Source organism: Mastacembelus armatus, chromosome 14, assembly GCF_900324485.2.
Source record: "Mastacembelus armatus chromosome 14, fMasArm1.2, whole genome shotgun sequence".
In the NCBI taxonomy this organism is placed as follows: Eukaryota; Metazoa; Chordata; class Actinopteri; order Synbranchiformes; family Mastacembelidae; genus Mastacembelus; species Mastacembelus armatus.
The window spans coordinates 16654864-16676070 of NC_046646.1; the positions used below are offsets into that span (position 1 = coordinate 16654864).

The 21207-nt window shown below is 41.2% G+C and overlaps 1 protein-coding gene across 3 annotated transcripts in view; it reads right to left on the reverse strand.

Annotated features, from left to right (window-relative positions):
* The window catches only part of dclk1a (doublecortin-like kinase 1a), a 40768-nt gene that overhangs the window by 5228 nt on the left and 14333 nt on the right, over positions 1-21207 (reverse strand). For 2 of the 3 annotated variants that reach the window (XM_026328057.1, XM_026328055.2), the window contains exons 1-6: positions 12209-12352; positions 10687-10781; positions 3655-3736; positions 2664-2836; positions 2063-2182; positions 274-420 (exon numbers count right to left, since the gene is read on the reverse strand). In XM_026328057.1, the coding sequence (XP_026183842.1) occupies positions 274-420; positions 2063-2182; positions 2664-2836; positions 3655-3736; positions 10687-10781; positions 12209-12224 (633 nt within the window). In that variant the 5' untranslated portion in view covers positions 12225-12352. Of the gene's footprint in view, positions 1-273; positions 421-2062; positions 2183-2663; positions 2837-3654; positions 3737-10686; positions 10782-12208; positions 12353-17805; positions 17914-20545; positions 20646-21207 lie in introns of those variants that run through there. The other variant, XM_026328056.2, reaches the window with a different exon arrangement.

Sequence of the window (21207 nt, forward strand, 5' to 3'; positions counted from 1 at the left end):
AAGGCAAAGAAAGTCATGAAGAACAGCAGATGAAGGATGAGCAGGCAGGGAGGAGGTCGATAGAAGGGAGAAGGAGGGATGGAAGGCCCCGGCGAGGGAGGCTGGAGGAGGAGAGGTGCGGGAGGTGTGAGGGCAGCAGAGATGAGTCATCTCTGCTCTGTGAGGGTCCAGAGTGAGTGATATTACTTCACCGTTCATTCAGAACGGAGGGACGAAAAGAGGGATGCAGCAAATTACATGACTGTGTACAGCACAGACACTGTGTGAACTCACCAGCAGGTTTTCTGGTTTGATGTCTCTGTGCACAATGTTGAGACTGTGGAGGTATTTGATGGCATTGGCAAGGTTGTAGAGCATGCCGCTGGCATCTCTCTCTGTGTATCTGTTGGCAGAGGTGATGGCATCGAACAGATCTCCCCCCTGTGGACAAATCATGATGGATGAGTGGGCTGTCAGTTTTAGGAACAATGCCATGGGAGTTTCTTTGGCATTTTCACATAGAGAACTTGACAGATTCATTTCTGCGTTTTTCACAGTTGTTCATCTTTTCTGCTGAAACGATTTTTTGGCTAAAAAGTTGATTTAGTAGCGAAGTGTTTTCGTCCGCTCAGCAGCTTGAGGGATAAACTGTGCCCTCATTCTTCACCTTAGTTGAAACATCTCCTCCCCCATCTTTAATATTTCCCTTTCATTTGTGCTTTAACTTTAATTCACACTGATCTCTCTGGAGTTTTTTCTGTTGGCCTCACCTCATATTTTTCATTCTGTCTGATTTTCACCGTCCTCTTACCCCTCTCTCAGTTTTATCCTCAGTGTGTCTCTCTTCCTGAGTGGACTAAGTAGAGCAGAAGCTTAAAGTAGGGCTGAATACTTCTCTCTTCCTGCACAGACTCAGACTGTCAGCATCTAGTCTGCACAGCAACACTTATTTAAATATAAGGGCTGTTGAATGCCACTAGCCACCTCATTTGCACTTCTCCACCTGCACTGTCTGTGGAAAGTCTCAGTCATCCAGGTCACAGTATGTCAAAAACAGTTTAAAAGTTTGCAGCTGAATTTGTTTGAGGTTCGTAAAGATGTTCCACCTCTCATCCGAGAAGCTTCTGCTGCTATAACATCCTCTAATCTTTTTTTTTATATATAGGCTGCGATTTCTCTCATTCAGCTATAGGAGCATTTGGGAGGCCAGCCAGTGATATTGATATTGATAAGCCTGACTCACAGGCAGCATCCCAAAGGTACCGGATGGGAATGATGTCAGTTCTTCCTGATCATATTTAAAAAAAACTTAATGGGCTTCAATTTGTTATTCTGAAACAGAAGAGGATCCTCCCAAAACTGTTGCCATAAGTTGGCAGCACATTATTGCCTGAAATATTCCTATTGTGTATATTGGAGGATTAAACTTTGTTTTAATTCTAACTAAGGGATCTCACCCAAAATAGCACCAGTGTCATTTTTTGCCATATTTTGTACCACTACTCTGCCTCTCTTGATGCTCTTACACTTTGCCTCTCCTTCCAATGCATCCATCTGTCTCTCTCCCACTCCTAATCCCTGTCAGTGCAGTGACTCTTTCCACCTCATTCATTCAGAGCCTCCTCTCGATCCTCCCACTTTGGACACGCTAACACGTACACACGACTCCCACACTGTGCCTCTCATTTATATTCTGTAGTACTCCACACCACAACAAGAACAGATGGATCAAATTCCTGACTCCTAAATTATGCACAAACATTTCTTCACTTCGAGATCAAGAGAGAATGAGGAATGCGAACACATGAGTGCTCCAGGCCAGAGGACCGATTCTCTCAATGCCATACTCTGTGACTGCTTGGAATTCATCATTTATCTCAGTCACTGAATGTTGCTGCTCTGTCTCTGTCACCGATTCTGCCCCTCTGTCACTATAAAATTGGAGATAATGATCACACCATCATATATAAATAGTTGTTTTCATTTTCTGTTGGGAAATGTCTCAGCCTGTCCCTAACCAGAGAAGGTTGTGCACAAACACATAAAAAAAAAAACAAGTGAATACATAAACATTGCCACACACCTTGACCAGCTCCATGACCAGGTAGAGTTCATTGTAGGTATCCACCTCCTCTATGAGCAGAACAATATTTGGATGTTTGACCCTGCGGAGGATGGCCACCTCGTTCTGGATCATGTGCTCCTGAAAAAACAATTGAAAGGATTTTCTCAAGTGGAAGGTGCCTTAGCAATAGCTTCTCTGGCGCCTGTACCCGCACAGATGTCACAGGGTACATGCTGCAGTGATGTAAACGTTTACATCACTGCAGCACGGGGAGCAGTGGGACCACTGGAGGCCAGCAAAAACAAGGTTTTCAGGTGCTGTTAAGTTGTGAATAAAAAGATTACAATCAATGAGACATAATGGGACTATTTATCATCTTGTGCCAAGAATTTGGGTGCATTGACCAGCAATCTTTAAATGTTTGCACTTGCAGTCAAGATCAGGTGCCAGCTATAAATGTTCCAAATTCATTGATTTTTGATACAGCAAAGGATTAGAGCTATACTCAAGCAGAAAATCTTACATATTACATGAGTATATATATGTCAAGCAGTGGTGTTTCAGTGGGGTATAAATGTACAGTACTCTTTTGCCTTGGGCATTATAATTCGTAGCTTACCTTCCCTCTGCATTTGCCCTTGTTGATGATCTTGAGGGCATACTCCCGTCCCGTGGAGTGCTCCACACATTCCCGGACTACTGCAAAGTTCCCATCACCTAACATGCGTCCCACCTTGTAGCGGTCTGATATATAGGACGGCACAGCTGGAACCTCATCAACTAGAACCTCAGCTGCAGGAAAGAAGCACATGGTTGGTTTAGTGCTGAGGGACTTGGTAATGTGAACCAGTTTACACGTCTTTCAGGCTGATAAGAAGTCACTGTTCAGGCTACACAGAGCTAAGGACAGTGGACACAGAGAGCCTACAACACAGGCTGAGGTAACTGACCATAAATGTGTGCTTAAGATAAAGATTTTAATTGCAAAAGGACTAACAAAGATGAAATAAATATAAATATCATATATATTTTGAAAAATACAAACATAAAACCATTACTAGCTATAAACCGAAACAGAGTTTCATACACAACGAGGGCACTAGCTCAATTTGACATTCTGTCACACTAAGGCTCAGTGCTCATAAATGATATTCAAGCTGGCAAATGGAAAAGTAAATGTGGAACCAACTGATTAATCAAAATGCAAAAATATGCAATCAATGTTCAGTTAAATATTAATTCATGAACTGATTTATCACATCTGAGAAGGGTTGGCAGGTTCTCGATAAGTAAATAACTTCAAACTGTCAGATGTGATTTGAGTTCCCTGACTCAAGAGATTAATAAAATTTTTGGTATTTCTTTAGTTCAGATGAGGGGCTTCTCGAAAAAAAAAAAAAATATTAGCACATGACTGTTTTGATGGAGTTGGTGAAGAAAGACACCAGAGGAGGGGGAAAGTGTGACATGCTGAAAACTGGATGTAGAGAAGAACTTAGAGACAGGAAAGATGGGCAGGAGAGACATGAATTAAAAGTCATTAATATAATTCAGACATTGCCTTTGCCTTTCGACAGACTGAAAACTCTTGTAATATTAATTTTCCTCACCTTCATTGACAAGTCCATCCACATCTTGCACTGGACTGGAAACTTTAGGGGAAGACAGAGAGGTGGAAGAACCCTGGGACCCCTGCGGAGACGGACCGGAGTGGACAAAGAGCCGGGATGGCAAAGTGTGAGACAGTTATTTAAATCTGTAGCATTAACTGAAATAGTTTATAAACCTCCTCAAACAAAATACAATAAAACATTCCCTTCTGCTACAAGGCCAGCTGAGGCAAATATGTAGTTCCAAAAATAGGCAAGGGGACACTGTGCAACTTATCTCATCCTCAGAACATCCTTCAGCCTGTCTTGGTGTTTGGATGTCTGTCTGTTGTTTCGTGATGTCCTGTGCTGTGTATACACTGTGCTCCCAAAAAGAGCCAAAACACATTCACTTAAGCCAGTGAACTGAATATAGACCAGTTAGTCACTGAGCAAACCACCTGTGTGTGTCCACATTGGACAGATGGGTGTATCCCAGTAAGCTCTTCTCCATTCACAGAACTTTAAATAGATGCAATCTAGATGCATTTTCCTTTCACTCTTCAATGCTGCTTTTAATAAAAGATAAATATACAGATTTGGTATATTGGTAGATTTGGTTTAATAAAGGCGGATGAATGCTGCCTTTCAGCTGGTCGGTAGGTAGGAGGTCATTAGAGGGAATGAGAGTGAATGAGATAAGGCATCTACATCTATCTAAAGGCAAAAACTCATTACGCCCTCCACCTCGTAACCTTCTGTCTGGTTGTCATGGAAGCAACAAGGATGGGAAGCGGATGAGGATCTAGTCCAGACTCTAAATGAGAATCTACCCCATTTTTGCATTGTTAGCTTTTCTCCAGTCCTCTCCATCTATTCTTCTTCTCTCCACCATATTCTTCTACTACATTTGGAAGATTAGATTGTTTTATTTGTCTTCATGCATGCTGAGAGGCTTTTATTTGTAAGTTGAAGATCCGTAAGATTTTCAAGTCCTCAATATCATTTCTTACTTCCACTCACTCGCCTCTCCTCCCTGCTCTGCTCAAATCACAATCAATCCAGAGAACATAGCAGTGAAAGAGCTTTGGAATTTGGAGGTTTCCACTGGTTTACTCCAATAAACCTCATAGTTGAACATGTAGCCTAGCCAGTGATAGAAGTGAATACCATCGCAGTTTCTCTATAATATAAGTGAAGCCTGCTGTGCACTGTGTGTGATACCTGAGCTATTGTCTGTGTGCAACTGGCTTAAAAAATGTTGCGCTCAAAGAGGCGTTTTATTAGTGACCATGGCTACTTAATGTTGGGTTGCAGACGATGCATTCCTCTTTTATTCCTCATTTTAGTCCAAGTGTAGCCAAGTCCTATCTAAATCTAAAACGCATTACTGAATTAATGAATGTTGTCCACTGTTGTGATATAAACCCAGTATTAGAAAGAGTTAAAAGGGCAAATTTTAATAAAACTAAACTAAAACAGCTTCTGAAAGTGTGTCAAAGGAAATCCATCGACAAAATAAAAGTATCATATTTGATTTCTTTCACCACATCCTCATGGTACCCTCTTATTTCTGTGGTGTCCAGTCAGACTACAACACAGCCAAGAGAGGAAAAGGTCACCCATCATAATTACTTAGATCTGAAAACTATTCACTAAGATGAGTTGTCCTATATCTTTACCCAAGTAGCTGTCAGCTTTTTTACTCATCTCTGCAGCTGTGACCTGAAAGCCACCCAGGTGACTGTAGCTGTGAGTCAGACGGGCACTCACTGCGGAACAAGAAAACCCACTTAATACCCATAAACCTAATGACCCTCCTGTGCTTTATTTCCAAAATACCTCCCTCTGCTCTTTTATTTTCTCATCCTCATACATATATTTACTTCTCCTGTGCCCTTATCTTGCATCCAGCCCGTTCGTCTACTCGCTTTCTCATTTTGAACTCCCTATCTCTCTCCTCTTGCCACCGAGGGAAACAAAATACTGTTGCTATGGAAACTGCTCAGAGAGAGGAGAGAGGCAGCTTATGAGACTTCCAGTGTGGAGACAGCAGCCCATATAAGGCCATTTCCTGCCGAGTTCAACCTTCTATGAACATTGTGTCTCTTTCCTGTGTGAAAAACTGAGACAGATGGAGTGACAGAGCAAGAAAGACACTGAGAAACAGGGAGAAAGACAGAGAGGAAGTGAAACAAAGAAATAGGAAGAAAGATGTATGGAGCCTGGTCTGGTTGATATCGATCATTAGATTTGTTAGACCATACAGCTCTCTCCCTGTTGCACAACACAACATAAACTATTCCTAGCGCGACATCTCTACACTTTTGCTCTGGCTATGACTCACACCACTAAAAAAAAAAAAAAGGCACTGACTAACCTTTTACATCATGGCTGGAGTCATTGCTCTTCAAACCAACAAGGGCAACACTCAGAGACTGAATACTGATCAGCGAAAAATTAGGAGTTAAACAGTATGACCAGGATTGACCTTATGGTTGGAGAAACATCTCAGAGGCAGAGGCAAGTAGAAATAATGACTTACGCATGCTCTAACTGAAAAGGAAGTCTGTCAACTGTAAAATTCAGTGATAATGAATGTGACACACATTTACATAACCATCCTAAGGGTAATGCTAACCTTGTTCTCAGTGCCACTGTTTGAATATGATTACTACACACATCCTAAAGCTCTTTTTCTCTCTGTCCTTTAAGCTGAGAGCCAAATTCCTTCTCCAGCAACATTTCTTGTCACTCCCACTGTCATGCAATATCCAAGAATCCAGGATATATTGGTGTTTGCTTCAGTGGAAAGAATCTAATAGAAATAGGGTACTTTGTATTGTCCCAGGTTCCTACTATCTCCCTCTTTCATAAGTTACAGGAAATAATATTTCTTGGCTCTTATTTTGGTGTCTAGACAGACAGGAAGCAATCTACTTGACTCTCATCTACAGAGATCAACTCTGGTTTGGGGATTTCGTCTTCCTGGTCTGCCAGAATTTTTCTAATCATGACCCTTCTGGATTGCAATCCCAGAGAATAACCGAAACCTGATTAAATGCTTCAAGGGAAATTAAAAAATGGGGAGGGAGACCTGGGCTGCTCAACTCAGGAAAAAAAAAAAACACTTCAGAACAGAAGCAGTAGGACTGGGGAGATGAATGCACCTCTGGGACTGGTTTAGTGCTGTAATCTCTTCTCTGCTGAATACAGAAGATGAGGGGATGGGAGAACCCCTGAATAACATATATAAGCAGATAATCATCATCTCCAGCTGTTTTTTTGTATGTGATGAACATGATGAACATGATGAAGAGCTATTAACACAAATGAGAAGCACAGAAATAAAGAAAAAACACAAAATGAAAATGAAATGACAACAAATTTAATGACAACAAATGGAAATCAATACATTAAACAAAGAAAATAAACAGAAAACAAATGGAGCCGAGAAGAACTGGCAGCCACACGTGAGAAAATCAGAATATGTAGATGATGGACCAGATTATCAAATATAATTTCTCCCATACAAGCTTCATGTTCTTTGATGTATGAAAATCACAGTGCAAAACAAAGCCCTCTACAATGATGTTACTGATTTTTAGGTAGTTTTAAAATAAGCAACCATCAACTGGATTGGATGCATTTTTCACAGCATTTTCCTCATGTGTTGCAGCCAGTCTTTTTGGCAGTCACAGGAACAAAACTGAACAAGCCATCTAATGACTTCAACACAACATGAAATAGGAAATATAATACATCCAAATAACAAATACAACCGTTAGTAACAGCAACCTCACATGGAAGAGACAATAATTAACAAGTTCGTAATACACACTTTCTCCTTCAGTCTATGCTCTTTCACTCACACACATAATTTAATTATGAATCGCCCAACAAGAAAATATGGAAGAGTGAGAGATGGAGCATGCAATTCAATGGATTATGGACATGAATGACTCAGTGGTGAGATGAGGATGTGGCTGGCATACTACAGGTAACAATTTGCACTTTCTTCCTCTCATACACTCTCATAGTAACCTGACTTGGTTACAGCTGATATACTAGGGCTATATATATATATATATATGTGTGTGTGTGTGTGTGTGTGTGTGTGTGTGTGTGTGTGTGTGGGTGTGCGGAAGTGCACAAATAATAATTTAATGTATAAAAGTGGTACTTTGCCTGAAACAGACATGAACGTATACGTGAGTCTGTGTATATGTGTGACAGCAAGAGGAAAAAGCCACAGTGCAATGCTACAGTATGTCAGTCTATTCTGCTCGAGGAAATAGGTCTGGATGGTCTGAGCTGTGCAGGCAACCTACTTCAAAGCAGCAAAGTCTTTAAATGCAGGGTCCAGAGAGGTGAACTGTTTAAATGGAGTACTCATAGTTGGTAACCAAGGCTCTGTGGCTGCCACTAAAAAGGATGTATAGTAGCTTTCAATACTTTATTAGCTACCATTTCAAAAAGCCCCAGAAGTTCAGGTTTCATTTTAGGGAAAAGGGTCATTTCTGACAGTAGAATACTTGCCCATATTAAATTAAGCATTTTAGACAAGGGTGAGAGAATAGTACTTCCTTTCTATCAGCATAACAAGATCTGCAAGTATTCTACAGTTATGATTTTCAAGAAGTGACACAGAACGAGAAATGTGCAAGTGTGCAACCTAGTGCCTACTTTTCAAAGAAGCTTACAATTCATCTAGAGAAGAAATGATGAACTATAATAATGTGTCTCTGTGAAGGTAATACGCTTCAGAAGGGAGAGGAGGATGAGTGTGGGTAACTGAGAATGGGTGAGAAATGGAGTGAGAGAGAAATCAGAAACTGTCAGAGAGAGAATGGATAGAGGGAGAATCACTAACAGGGCGTATAGAAAAAGTAAGAAGCGGAGGAGAAGATTACATTGTAATAAGGCTGAAGAGCGTGGAGCTGCAGAGTGGAGGGTAGAGATAATGGCCTGTGAGGCTTCCTCCCCTACTTCCAGCCAAACCATTGCAGGCTTAGCATCGAGTGTCGCGAGTATAAAGCCTGGAATAATCTCTGCTTGAAAAATATACACTGAGTGTGTGTTGTGTAGAACCAGAATCTGACTGCTGTAATGCTGGGGTCAAAACTGCATTACTCAGTTCATTTTGTGAAGACTAAAGACTGATGAGAAAAGTGGATGGAGGCAAAAACACAGATAGTATGGCTGAATGTGGAGTGGATGGGACAACATTTGGTTAATCCCCCTTCACCCCTCTAAAGCCGACTCTTCAGAAAAGAGCAGCTGAAACTGAGCACTGTAATTGTCTACATTAACCGCCTCACATTTACTCATTCAGAGGAATTGAGAAGAAGAGAGAATTTATATTTGCCTTTTTTCTTCCTCTTTCAACAGTGAAATCTGTGGTGACCCATTTCTGTTATACAGATGACTGTGGAAGCTCCAGTGCGCCTTCAGTGTTCTGTTCTTAGTAGCTACAACCCAAATCTGACATGTTCTCGATGCCCTGGCTGACCTTCATATCACATCAATATAACCTCGGCACTGATGGATTCACAACCCTGAAGGCCAGAATCACCACAATCCATTAATTCTCCCTGGCACATCAAATGCAGCATGAGAGCATGAGGCTACTTAGCCCAAGAAATGAAGGCTATGTTCATTTTAGTGTATAGTGTACACTGAGTCACAGCCACACATACTCATTTATGCTCATACAGTAAGTCATTTACAACAACTCAATTTTCTTTGTGCCCTGTTAAAATTTGTACTGACTCCAGACATATTCCTGCCCTCTCTAAAAAAAAAAATAAAAAAAAATGTTGTGCCTGCACCAACAACTAGCTGAATAATTACACAATAAATCATGGCTGCACCCCTGCTGTGAGGTAGAAAAGTAGCACACATGCAGCGGGCTTTCAGTCAGTATCCTTAAGAAAAATAACATAATACACATGCAGGTCAGAACCTGACTATATTACAGGTTCACATACACAGTTGTTTACAGCTGTATGCAAATGTGAGAGGGTGACGGTTTGTTTATGATGGTGAAGTCCCTAAATCAGCAGCAATCTTAGGAGCTCCTTCAAATTAAAGAGCAGCTCTGAGAAAGCAGGCCTTGATTAGGATTGAGGCTGATATTAAAAGCTTACCATCATCTCTGTCAAGGAGTGGATTAACACACGCTTTAAACTCAAACACACACACAGACACACACACACACCTTGTAGATGAACTCAGCTGCTCTTAATGTGGAAATCAAGCTTATCCATTTGAGTTGCATGCTCCTGCTCTGCACAGTAGTGTTTCCTCTAGTAAAACCTTTACAGTGTACATAGTGCGTTTGCATCTCAGATCCTCTCACTTCTTAGCTACAGAAAACAGGTGATAAGTCTCATATTAGGTTTAAAAGGGCTTTGTCAACACAGGCCAATGATGTACTTGACAAAAACAGCTGAAATAATTCACTGTACTAGTATAAAAAGTGTTTCTAAAAGGTTTAAACAAAAGGACATGTACAAAATGACATGACTTCATAAAAAAAAAAAAAAACATCTTCTCTTGTGCTAAAATGCAACAATGCACTATTCTGTAGGTAACAGGGAATGGAAATCAGTTTTTGCAGAATAAAAATGCACAGGGGGTTTGGAGCATGTTACTCACAAAGCCAGTCATCTGTCTCATCTCTAGACCAGATATGGCAAAAGGTACTGACAACCAGATCAATATGGGTACGCATGAGACAGACTATCAGAATGAAAGGAAGGAGGAGTTGCCCTTGAAAATGTTTAACACTGGATAAAGTTGGTAAAATTAGAGGATCCTGAAATTCCCAGAACCACAGAGCAGCATTGCGTGAGGTCAAAGGTCAACGCCCTGCCCCAAAACGAGGTTTCTTCATATTCTAGCAACACTTAAGATGCAGTCGGCCTATGCTCAGTCACGGCTTTTGTCCTTTTCCTGAGAATATAGAAGGAACGTATTATAGATTCAGGTGTGACTGTTGCTAAGGGTGCCTGTACTGTGTGTGTATGTGCCTCTACATTCATGTCTTACCCGGCGTCGGCTGAGGCTGCCCGGGCTGGTTGGGGAGGGGCTGGGAGACTTTCCCGAATGAGGAGTGGACAGCTGACTGGCCGGCGTCCCGTTCACTGGAGGGAGACAACAAAAGAGAAAATAGAGTGGAAGAATAATAAAATAAATGATCCTTTAAATGTGAATGCATGTGTCCTAGAACAGTTATATTTCTGAGTGTCTAGCAGCAGCCCACGCTTCCGCCCTTAACATCTATCCATTCACATGAATGAGGCAGAAGAGGAGGAGGACAAGAGTGGGAGTAAGAGAGAAAGGAAAAGAGCACTCAAGTCCACACTGCTCTTTTTTTCTACTTCACCCAAAATACAACGCCTGCTGCTCTCAATCTCCCTGAAACAAGTCAGTTATATCTCAGCTTTTAAATAAATGACCATTTAATAATTACAGGATGTTCCAGGCTTCATGGCTGCAAGTCAACACACAACACCAAGCTGTCCTCATTTTCAGATCCTCTATTTAATGGACTTGTGACCTCAGCTCAGTCTACTTTTCCAGCTGCGGCATAGCACAAAAACCCAGAGGCACCACTTCATTAAACAAGAACATTGGATTAATCAACGCTGCACTTGAATCCTGTGTGTGGTCAAGCAAAAGACAGATTCAGTTAAAAACCCTGACAGCGTCATTAACCTGCATAGAAAACATGAGCCGGTTTACATCTTACTGAAAACATGGGCTGTTGTCTCTTGGCAACAAGATCCTGGTACAACCCCAGTGAACCCAAGGTTGTCCAGATTGAAGTACATGTCTATGAAACTGCAGTAATTGGACACTGTGACTACTTGGGTGGTGGATTTCAACTGAGATATGGTAAATAATGTGCAGATTAAAATAAAACATCAGCAGATTCCTTGTTCTCTGTCACTGCCATTGTCATCACATGATGTATTAACCTACAACCTGGACACAAACAATGTTTCATTTGCACCAAACTGCATTTTCAGAGCCATCTATCCTTCCTCCCAAAGCAGGGGGAGCGATGTGGCCCAGGCTTCAGTGTTTAATGTTTATTTCCCCTGTCGAGATCAAACAACTTTCTGAATGATCGAAGACAAAGGAGACAAAGCCAACACCAGACTACAACCTCACGGCTCCCCGCGCTTTACATAAGTATTTTTATTTTACCAAACGCGACGTGGGAAATGAAAACATAGGAAAATGCCATTGTTTAAACAATTCCTGGACATCTTCATTCAACATCGCCGTTACGCACACGCAGACACTCCTCCCAGTTACACAACATGAGCATTGACATCTAACACGCTTCTCACCGGCTTTATTTCAGAAAAATCGCAACAAGGTACTTGGCCGATTCGGTGGTATCGAAAGTCACACCCTGTGGAGGAAACAACGCGCATATGTCCACGCACCGTTTGTTCCGGGCGGGAACACGTAAAGTTTACGCTGTCGGGGAAAATGACAGGTGCCGTTTAACAAAAAAAAAAAAAAAAAAGCCCAGTAAAGTGTAGTGTTAGGTTCCTACCTTCCACTTCCAGCATGATGAAAAACACAGTGATAATCCAAAGCGGGATAAAGAGAAGAAGAACAGCACCTCTGTATGCGCTCCGCTCGAGTGTGATAGTAAACTGTGGTGAATGGGAGAGACGGAGCAGAGCTGTACTACTCAGAGGGGCGGGGAGGCTGCTTGCGCAAACTCTGACGCGCACCGGGAAAAGAAAAGGAGGGAGAGAGAAAGAACAGTAATACATATATATATATATATATATATTAAAGTTTAATATTTTAATTTCGTTTTTAATTTTCCATGCCAAAAAATTGCGTTGTGATTTAAGACTCCAGTGAAAGGGGAAGGAGAGGTCAGTGCGGATAGAGAGAATGGGCACAGGCAGTTTGAAGGCATTATCGTTCATTGTGGAAACGCGCTCCAGAAACAAAAAAAACTGCTGTTTATGACCTGAAACCTCACACAAAACAACATCAACATCTCTATTTTAGGAGTTTTCCTACTCCAGCAAAGAGCTGGCCAGGTGAGAAGATGTGGTGAAGAACAGAGGAGGGAGAATAATGTGTGAAAGCAGAAAGACCTTCAACGATCTGAAACATCAGTGGTGCTTTAAAAAAAGACTAATTCAAAAACGCATCGTTAGTCCAGTCTACATGTCACAGTGTACTGAAACAACACACTGGGCCCCATCTTGCTCATGATGTGTGTCTATGGGATATAAGTGGACAAAAGCATTTGCCAGATGACTGAAATATAATGATTTCCCTGTAGAGTCTTCTTGCAGGGCCCATGCATTTCTCTTAGTTGGCCCCAATGCATCTATTCACAGGACTAACAAAACAAAACACTGTTGTTTTAACACATCAGCTGTGAACAAAGCATCCATGGCTATACAGACATATATCCAGGAGAGTCTATTTAATATTTTAACAATGACTGACAAGATCTGTAGTTATCCTGATAAAGGTATGTAGTTATCCTGATAAAGGTTTGTTTTATTTCTCAATTCCGTTTTTCCATTTCTGGGAAAAACATCTGTAATCAATGGATCGGTCTTAGAGACTGACCATTCAACTTCTTTGTACATCTCTGATGAGATGTGTTCTGTACCACATAACTATATTATCACACACAGGAATTCACCACACAAAATCTGCCAGTGTACCAGAGCTATGTGTCATGACAGAAGCTTTGGGACCTATAAAATAGGGAAAAAAGTCTAACATCACCTATTTATGATGGTTGAAAGAGCATAAGAGTGGAAACAGATAATCCAATACTATTTCATGCCTAGCAGCATGTCATTATCTTGCTTTTAGTGCATATAACAATACTGCCTTGGCTAGGAATTTGTTTTTCTTGCAGACTCTTGTTTGTTATGATCCCTGTGTTCATCTGGTTTCAGAAGGTCCATGTGTGTAGGCAGATGTGAGGAGATTTTATAGTGGTGAAGGCTGCAGACATCACCGGATCACAGTCTGGAAAGTGTCACAGCCAGAAGCTGAGCCTTTGGAGAAATACTGGCATTACATGTGGGTGGGTTACCCTGCACACTTCACCGTGAAGCCTCTCCCGTCATAAGGAGTTGCTCATGACAGAAAGAGGAAGGTGAGAGCCTGAAGTATCAGAGCGACGCTTGCTGACACCATCTGCAGTTTTCTGTTAATTTTGGCTGACGTGAGGCATCAGAGGAGAGCAGAGAGACAGATGGAAGCAAAGGGAGAGAATCTATGTATGAGTGCAAATTGTTTTCGCACATTATTCTGGGTCTGTGTATAGAAACTCAGCTGGGGTTGTGAGATCATCAAAGAATGAAGCTCGAGTGATTAAAGTGCCAAGCTGACATACAAGAACGTGCCCACACACACACACACACACACAACTGAGAGAACATAACACCACATCAGACCCTCTACACTATGAGTGTGGATACCTTAAAATTGTAAGGTGAGTAAAACTGTTCTGCATAGTTCAATCAGTTGAAACACATGAAAGCATGATGAGATTTTGTGTCACATTTTCAATCATTTTGTTGCTTTTTAAAACTGTAATTTGATTCTGTGTAATGACGATAAAGACTCATGAATCACTGACTATAGAGACCCACAATATGATTCAGCTACCCAACATACAACACATGCTGCATGTCTCGACGCTTTGACGGCCCAAGGAAGGGGAGGAAGCTTCTGACTGTGCTGGGAAGCAGCTTGATAACTTTTTAATATAACTTGACTGGAAAGCTTGTGTCTCTACTCCAATAAAGCAACAAAACCGACTACAAAGCTTCACAACACTCGCTGTTCCATCATCTGATTAGTTTGACTTTTATCAACAATTTTATACAGAAAACTTTCATTTTCTATCTTTTCCTTAGAATTTTAGATATAAATGTAATGTAGCAACAGATGAGAACTTCCAAGATGGGTGGCTACTTTTTCCAAGCATTATAATGTTACAGTGTAACGTCTGAACATCTCACACACACTTTCTGCTACTCATTGGGGTCCAGGTGTCAGCAGCAAACAAACTGAACGAGGAGCAGCCAGACACACAGACAGACATCAGGTGGTGAAGGCTTTTACATGCTCTCTCACTCTCCCCGTCTCTCTTTCACCATGTCAGACAGAATTCATGCTTCACATCTTTGCACGGCTTCTTCAGTCCAGATCATTAGATGTGATGAAGAATTTTATTAACACTGGCTGAATGGAAAATGAATATGGGATTTGGAGGCTGCTTTCAGACAACCTGAAGACCTGCAGAGATTTTATTTATAACTATTCTTTATTGTGCTTTCCACAAGTGTGGATGAGAAATAATAAGAAATAATAAAAAAAAGTCTAAAAGTTCTTGTATCTCTATATGAATAAATAGATAGAGCCTTCTCATGAGGTGTCCATACTTTTAACTTTACTGCCAAGATCTCAAAGAAATGATTTTAAGTATAGCTGCATCAATAACATACAACTTCCCTCTAAATGTCTTATTGTGTAGAATGAATGTATAAATTAGATTTTTATATTTAACAACTATGCAAACTGTATTCTTTTAGCTGGAGATTAGATGGCAGTGATGTCAATTAAGGTGAATATGTGGTCAGAGTACTCTCCTGTGTACAGCTAAACTACAGCAGGTTTATATGAAGAACATCTCACGTTTCCTGGCTGTACTTTCAGCCGTGATGTCAAAGAGGACTCAGTGACATGAGGGTAGATAGCAGAGGAGCTGGCAATGACACACACACACTCCAGATGAGGCTGAAAACTCAGAAAAAAGCAAACAACCAACATCCCTAAAATCACTCGCCGAATCCACATTTATAGGAAATATGTTAATGTGAGGGATTCACAGCCGATTGTTTTGTTATGTGCTCACATGCATATGTATTTAATTTGATTCAGGGTTGCACCTAAAAAGTACTTTCACTAAATCTATTTGTTATATTTTTAATTCACTGAATAAAATGTTTAGAAACATTTAAACAAATAGCAAAAAATAGTGCATCAAATTTTCGGAGATCCACAGGTAACATTTTTAAATCACTTGTTTTGTCCTATAAAGCCTATGAACCCTGGACATGTTCAGTTCACAATGATCTAAAACAGAAAGCACAAGAGTCTCCATTTTAAAAAGATAAAGCCATCAGTGTTCTGCACTTTGGCTTGGTTGTTAATCAGTTATCAACATTATTGGTACATTTTCTGAAACTCAGCTAATAACTAATCATCAAGAGTTTGAGATTTTTTTTTACTTTTAATAGTTTTGGGAAAATGCACTTGTTATACTGTATATTAGACATTTATGTGATAACTAATTGCAAATAAAAAGTGTAAATGTAAAACTGTGCCTGAAACAGTGAAGCTATAGTGTGACACTCATCTGCATTGACCTTTTAGAAAGTGCTTCTTATGAACACATGAACAGGCACCTCTATATGTGGTACCACACACAGGATCAGCTGTTCTCAGCTGAAGGGGACACTGTGTGCTTTTTAGTCAGAAAAGAGAAGCAGTGGCTCCATCAGTAATTTTTCATTTTCTCCTGTTGTTCCACTAGCAACTCCTCTGGTACAGACTGGTGATTTTAAGGAAAGAATACAGTGTTGTAGAAAACAATCCCCAGCGGTTCAGGGAACATTTGATGGTGTTAAGTGGCGGAAGCAGTGCCAGAAGGGAACATTTCTTTGAAGCAAAAAACACCGGGACAGTCTGAGTCAGGACTGAGCGTCAGTCAGCAGGCCATTTCACAGGAAGTCGCTGCCATATATGGCTATCACAGGCTATTGTGTCTGTAGCTACAGTACATGCGCCTACTGTGCTATGTTGCTATAGCAACCAAGACGAGTGTTTTTCCTCCCTCTGTCTCAGTCTCTTGTTTTCTTTCTCTTGCTCTGTCTCTCTCACACACACACACACACACACACACACACACACACATTAGTATAAACCATTCCCAACTTCCTTCAGCCAATGAGATCAGAGAGTGAATGACTCACTCATAACCTTTTCCCCAAACTTTTCAAGACATCAGCATCAAGAACGTTCTCTTCTCACCACAGCAGGTTCTCTACACCTTGGCCCCCCACCTCACCTCTTCCCTCACATCTCAGAAAGCATATTTAGAACTGTTAGTTTTCATTCTGCAACACTACATAGCTGTTTGAAGATATCACAAAAAGTGTGTCTGTTCTTGCTTGCGTGTTATAACAGGTGGAGCAGCTTCTTTCTGGGGACTTTCAGTACGTTGCATCATCCATTGAATAGTCCCCAACTTAATAGGCCTCTGTGCACTCAAAGCAGAAAATCATAACAGAGAGGATGAAAAGTCAGGTGCTCTGTTGCATAACTAGGTGTTTTACACACAGCCAAAGCTCAAGCTGTGCAATCAGGAATAGAACAACCCGATGTTTGCTAAAGCTCAAAACTAATCACCTACCAGCGTTGGGACAGAGTGAATGTTTGCCACACACAGAGCTGCACTTGGCTGTCTGCTGTGTGTGTTGAACACATTTTGCAAAATGCAGCAGGTACCAGAAAAATCTCTTGCCATTTTATGATATTTTAATAGTATGTCAGGTGAAGAACAGTTTGTTGGGAGCTGCAGGATTGAGTCACCAACCCCCTACCCTCTTCTTTCCCTCTTATCTTCACTCTAGCTCCCCCTCTTTTTTTTTTTCTTTCTCATCCCTGTTTGCCTTTTTCTCCAATCCCTTGTGAAAACATTCTCATTTGAATTCATATTCTGCATGCAGTGAAGCACAGCTCACACATGCACACACACACACACACACACACACACACACAGTTAATACTGGCACACACTCCGCAGTGCTCTGATTTCATTGCAGTGTTTATTCTTACTCTTTTCATTTGCTGCGATGCTGATTAAGTAATGAGCTAGAAAGTACCAGGCAGCTGAATGAGGATGTATCAGGATGCAAACAATTCCCAACTGTGTCCATCAGGTCAGAGATGCTGCACACACTCTTCATGCACAAACACACAGATGCAAAGATACAGAGACAGGCACTCAGGACACCAAATACCATCACAAAATTGATTCCCTGAGAGGAAGGAGAGACAAGAAGAAGAAAGAAACTTGTTTTACTGTCTTACCAGACGCAGGGGACTTGCTACGTTGTAACTGGACAATGGTTCTAGGGGAACCTCGGTTCAGAGAAGCAGTCATCTTCCCATATGTCACCGACTTGATCATACGACACTCTGCAAGCACACAGACCACACATATGTGCTCAGAAAATATTTGAAAACCATAAATTCCATTATTCATCCTCTCAAATAGTCTCTAAAAACTGATGGGTTTTAGAAAAGGAGCCTGCATATGGGACAAATCCAGCAGCTGTAGTGTTTAAAGCCCAAACCCAACAAGATACAAACTGAACCGCTACAAGTGAAGGACGAGAAAGTCGCTGCAATCTTGCTGATGGCACACACAAAACAGATGCAGTGAAGCAGAGAATATTAAAAGTGTAACCCTATAACATTACTTCTTGATTGTAACACACATATCTAATCAAAAAGCCTTAACCCAATAACAAATGAGGGTTTTTATATAGATGAGAGATCCGTTGACAGAAATTCTAATTTTATGGTTTTCTAACTATCATTTTAATATTTTGATTGATTTTGACCTTTATACTGCAAGAAAACACCAAACCATTAATGTATCCATACAGCTGTAATTGGTTTTACCTTCAGGTCCCCTGCAAAAATGAGGTCTGACCTTCACTTACTTTCCAGATACAATTATTGTGGTGTTTCAAGAGTGACAGCTATGTCTCATAGAGGTCTGATATTTTACAGACACACAGCCCTGATAAATGAGCCATGTGATGGTACTCACACAGCCTCCGTGCTTCCCTCAACCCCAAAACTTCACTTCTCTCCTGTTCATTAACCCAGCCCCATTAAAGCTCATTACCATTTTCGACCAGCGGGAAGGGGAAATTATACACAGTCTGCTGTGTGTGTGTGTCTGTCTGCGCCTTTGTGTATAAGTGTATATGAATGCATGTCTGTGTGTGTGTCATGTGCTTGTGTGGCAGCCTTTGTGGCCCAGTGATTAATGTACAATGCAGCGTGTTAACATGATGACAGTGCCAGGGCTGCGGCAGAGGCGATAATTATAGTGATGCTGAGAGAAGGCAAAGTTGTCTGCAGCTCTAAGACTGACTGTCTCGTCTTCACACTGTCTGTTTGCCATCTGTCTGTTTCTGCCTCATGCCCTCTGTGTTCCAGGACATGAAAGGTGTCAGACTGTTTGCTGTCTTCTAGCTCACTGAAAAAAAATACAGTGTGTCTAGCTTTTTGATTGGACAAGGGTTAAAGTTGGTGTCTGGCAGTTAGAGGCATATATTTATCGTCTCCAACTGTACATGTGTGGTCTGCACATACAGTCCTGGCTGACATAAGCAGGTAATGAAATTTACACCACACAGACCACTAGGCTGCATGGACAGGGAAAGTAGAATTTGAGCTTAAGCTGCAGGCCATGAGAGACGCTTCATTTCTTGCCTATTGGTTGTTACTCAAACAAGATGCTTGTGGAGACCATCATCAGTAACAAATGAAAATTCAGATAGCCTGCAGACATGGTCTTAAAATGCCTTGTTGCATGTAGGAGGGTGTTTTGTGATCCTTCTCATGAGAGAAGAAGCTTACCAAAGGGAAACTGGTTAATGGAAGCAGCTATTATATTTTGCAAATGAAAGGAGAGTACTGGGGGAGAGAGGGAGGAAAGAGAGTCAAAACCGGGAAGGAGGTGGAGGTGACGACCCAGGTGGGATGAATATTATTTAATGGATGAAGGGATACAGGGGAAACAAATGAAATGAATAAACCTTTGAACAAAGGCCAGTGCACACTCATTCATGTAGGAGACAAGAACAGAGATAAGAGGGTGAGAATACAGATGAGCACTAAATGGCAGGAGTCTTCAGGGAGGGAGGGACATGAGGGGGAGACAGACAACAAAACAGATGGGTGTAGTGGGGACAGAATGTATCCCTGGTAGACCATGGTGGGAGGGCAGACAGAGGAGGAAGAGGAACATTGGAACAATAGGTTAGACAATGACTTGAGTGAAGGGAGAGGAGAAGATATGAGGAGCTGCAAAAGACAATGGAGAATAATAAACTGGACAACTTCTGCCATCTGATCTGGGGAGTTTTGTCATACACAGAGAGGATGAGGGGTGTTGTGCAACTTAAAAGACATGATGACCTTTTCACAGGTCAACAAGAAGAGAACAGAAGGTAGGGGTCAGTGATACACAGGAAATGAACAGCCAGATAACACTGCATTCATAACCACATTTGTTTTTAAAGAAACTGCCTGTTTTTCCTATGTGTCCAAAAGTGCAAGACAAATATACAAATGCCAGTTCGTATTCTGCTCACACTTTGAAGCTACATTGATCAAAATTAACATCCATTTCAGCCTCTTTCATGAACACCTACGGGATCAAATAACAGTATCAAAGAAAAGAACTAAAATACATCACCAGTATAGCCAAGGAATTGCAAAAATGTAATTTCTTTTTAAAGAGTGAAAATAGTAATTTTATAATTATGTAAATTACAAGGGCCACTGTAGATTAGATTAATGTGGTGCTGCATGGTATAGTGAAATGATCAACTTGAAGTTGAATAGAAAACAGAATAAAGTTTCACCACAACTTCTGTTTTATCACTAAATGATGATTTGCTTAAGCTTAAAAAAAAGGCAGAATGAAGCTGCCTGAAGGATGAAAAGGAGCATCATCAGATGGACAGGCCGAACAGACAAACGTGAAATGTCAGCATGGAAATGTCAGGGGAAGCAACAGTCGACTCACCACTCTCATCCAGCATCAAGTCATCTTGGTAGCGGAACTTCTCTGGTCCACAAGCAACGAAAATGTCCTCATCGCCAAAGAAGTCTTGCAGACATGAGACCTAGAAAGAAAGAAACAGATTTTTTTTATTATTTCTCTAAGTCATAGTCAGCTATGCCTCATTCTTACACTGTTACAGGAATTCACCTCTGACAGCTGCCAAGAGCATCTTTACCACAACAGCGATTTCACAGCTTGTTTATAAATGGCAACTTGGTAGTCAGATATGTAGTATGTGTACACATATAGTACATAAACTGCATTCTTTAGAAGACACTCGTGCTCTGCTCTACATGCTTACAAAATTGACTTTGCCTGTGCCCAGGTGAAGAGGCACATGTAGTGAGCCCCAGGAGACAGATAGGAAACTATTTGTGCGTGTGTGTTTTTGTTTGCATGCATGCTCAGTGGCGCTCTGTGCGCATGCCCAACGAGTCCCTGAACTGCAGGGCTGTGTTGTTTTTACGCTTAATCAGTCTATCAAGTGACTATAATGAGACCTTGCTGACTCACTAATCTGCTGATGCGCTGCAGCTCGTGCACCGAACATCCAGGGAAGCAAGCAGGGTGGGCAGTTCTATTCCCTGAAAGCTAGTATCTCATAAATGGTAATGAATAAGAGA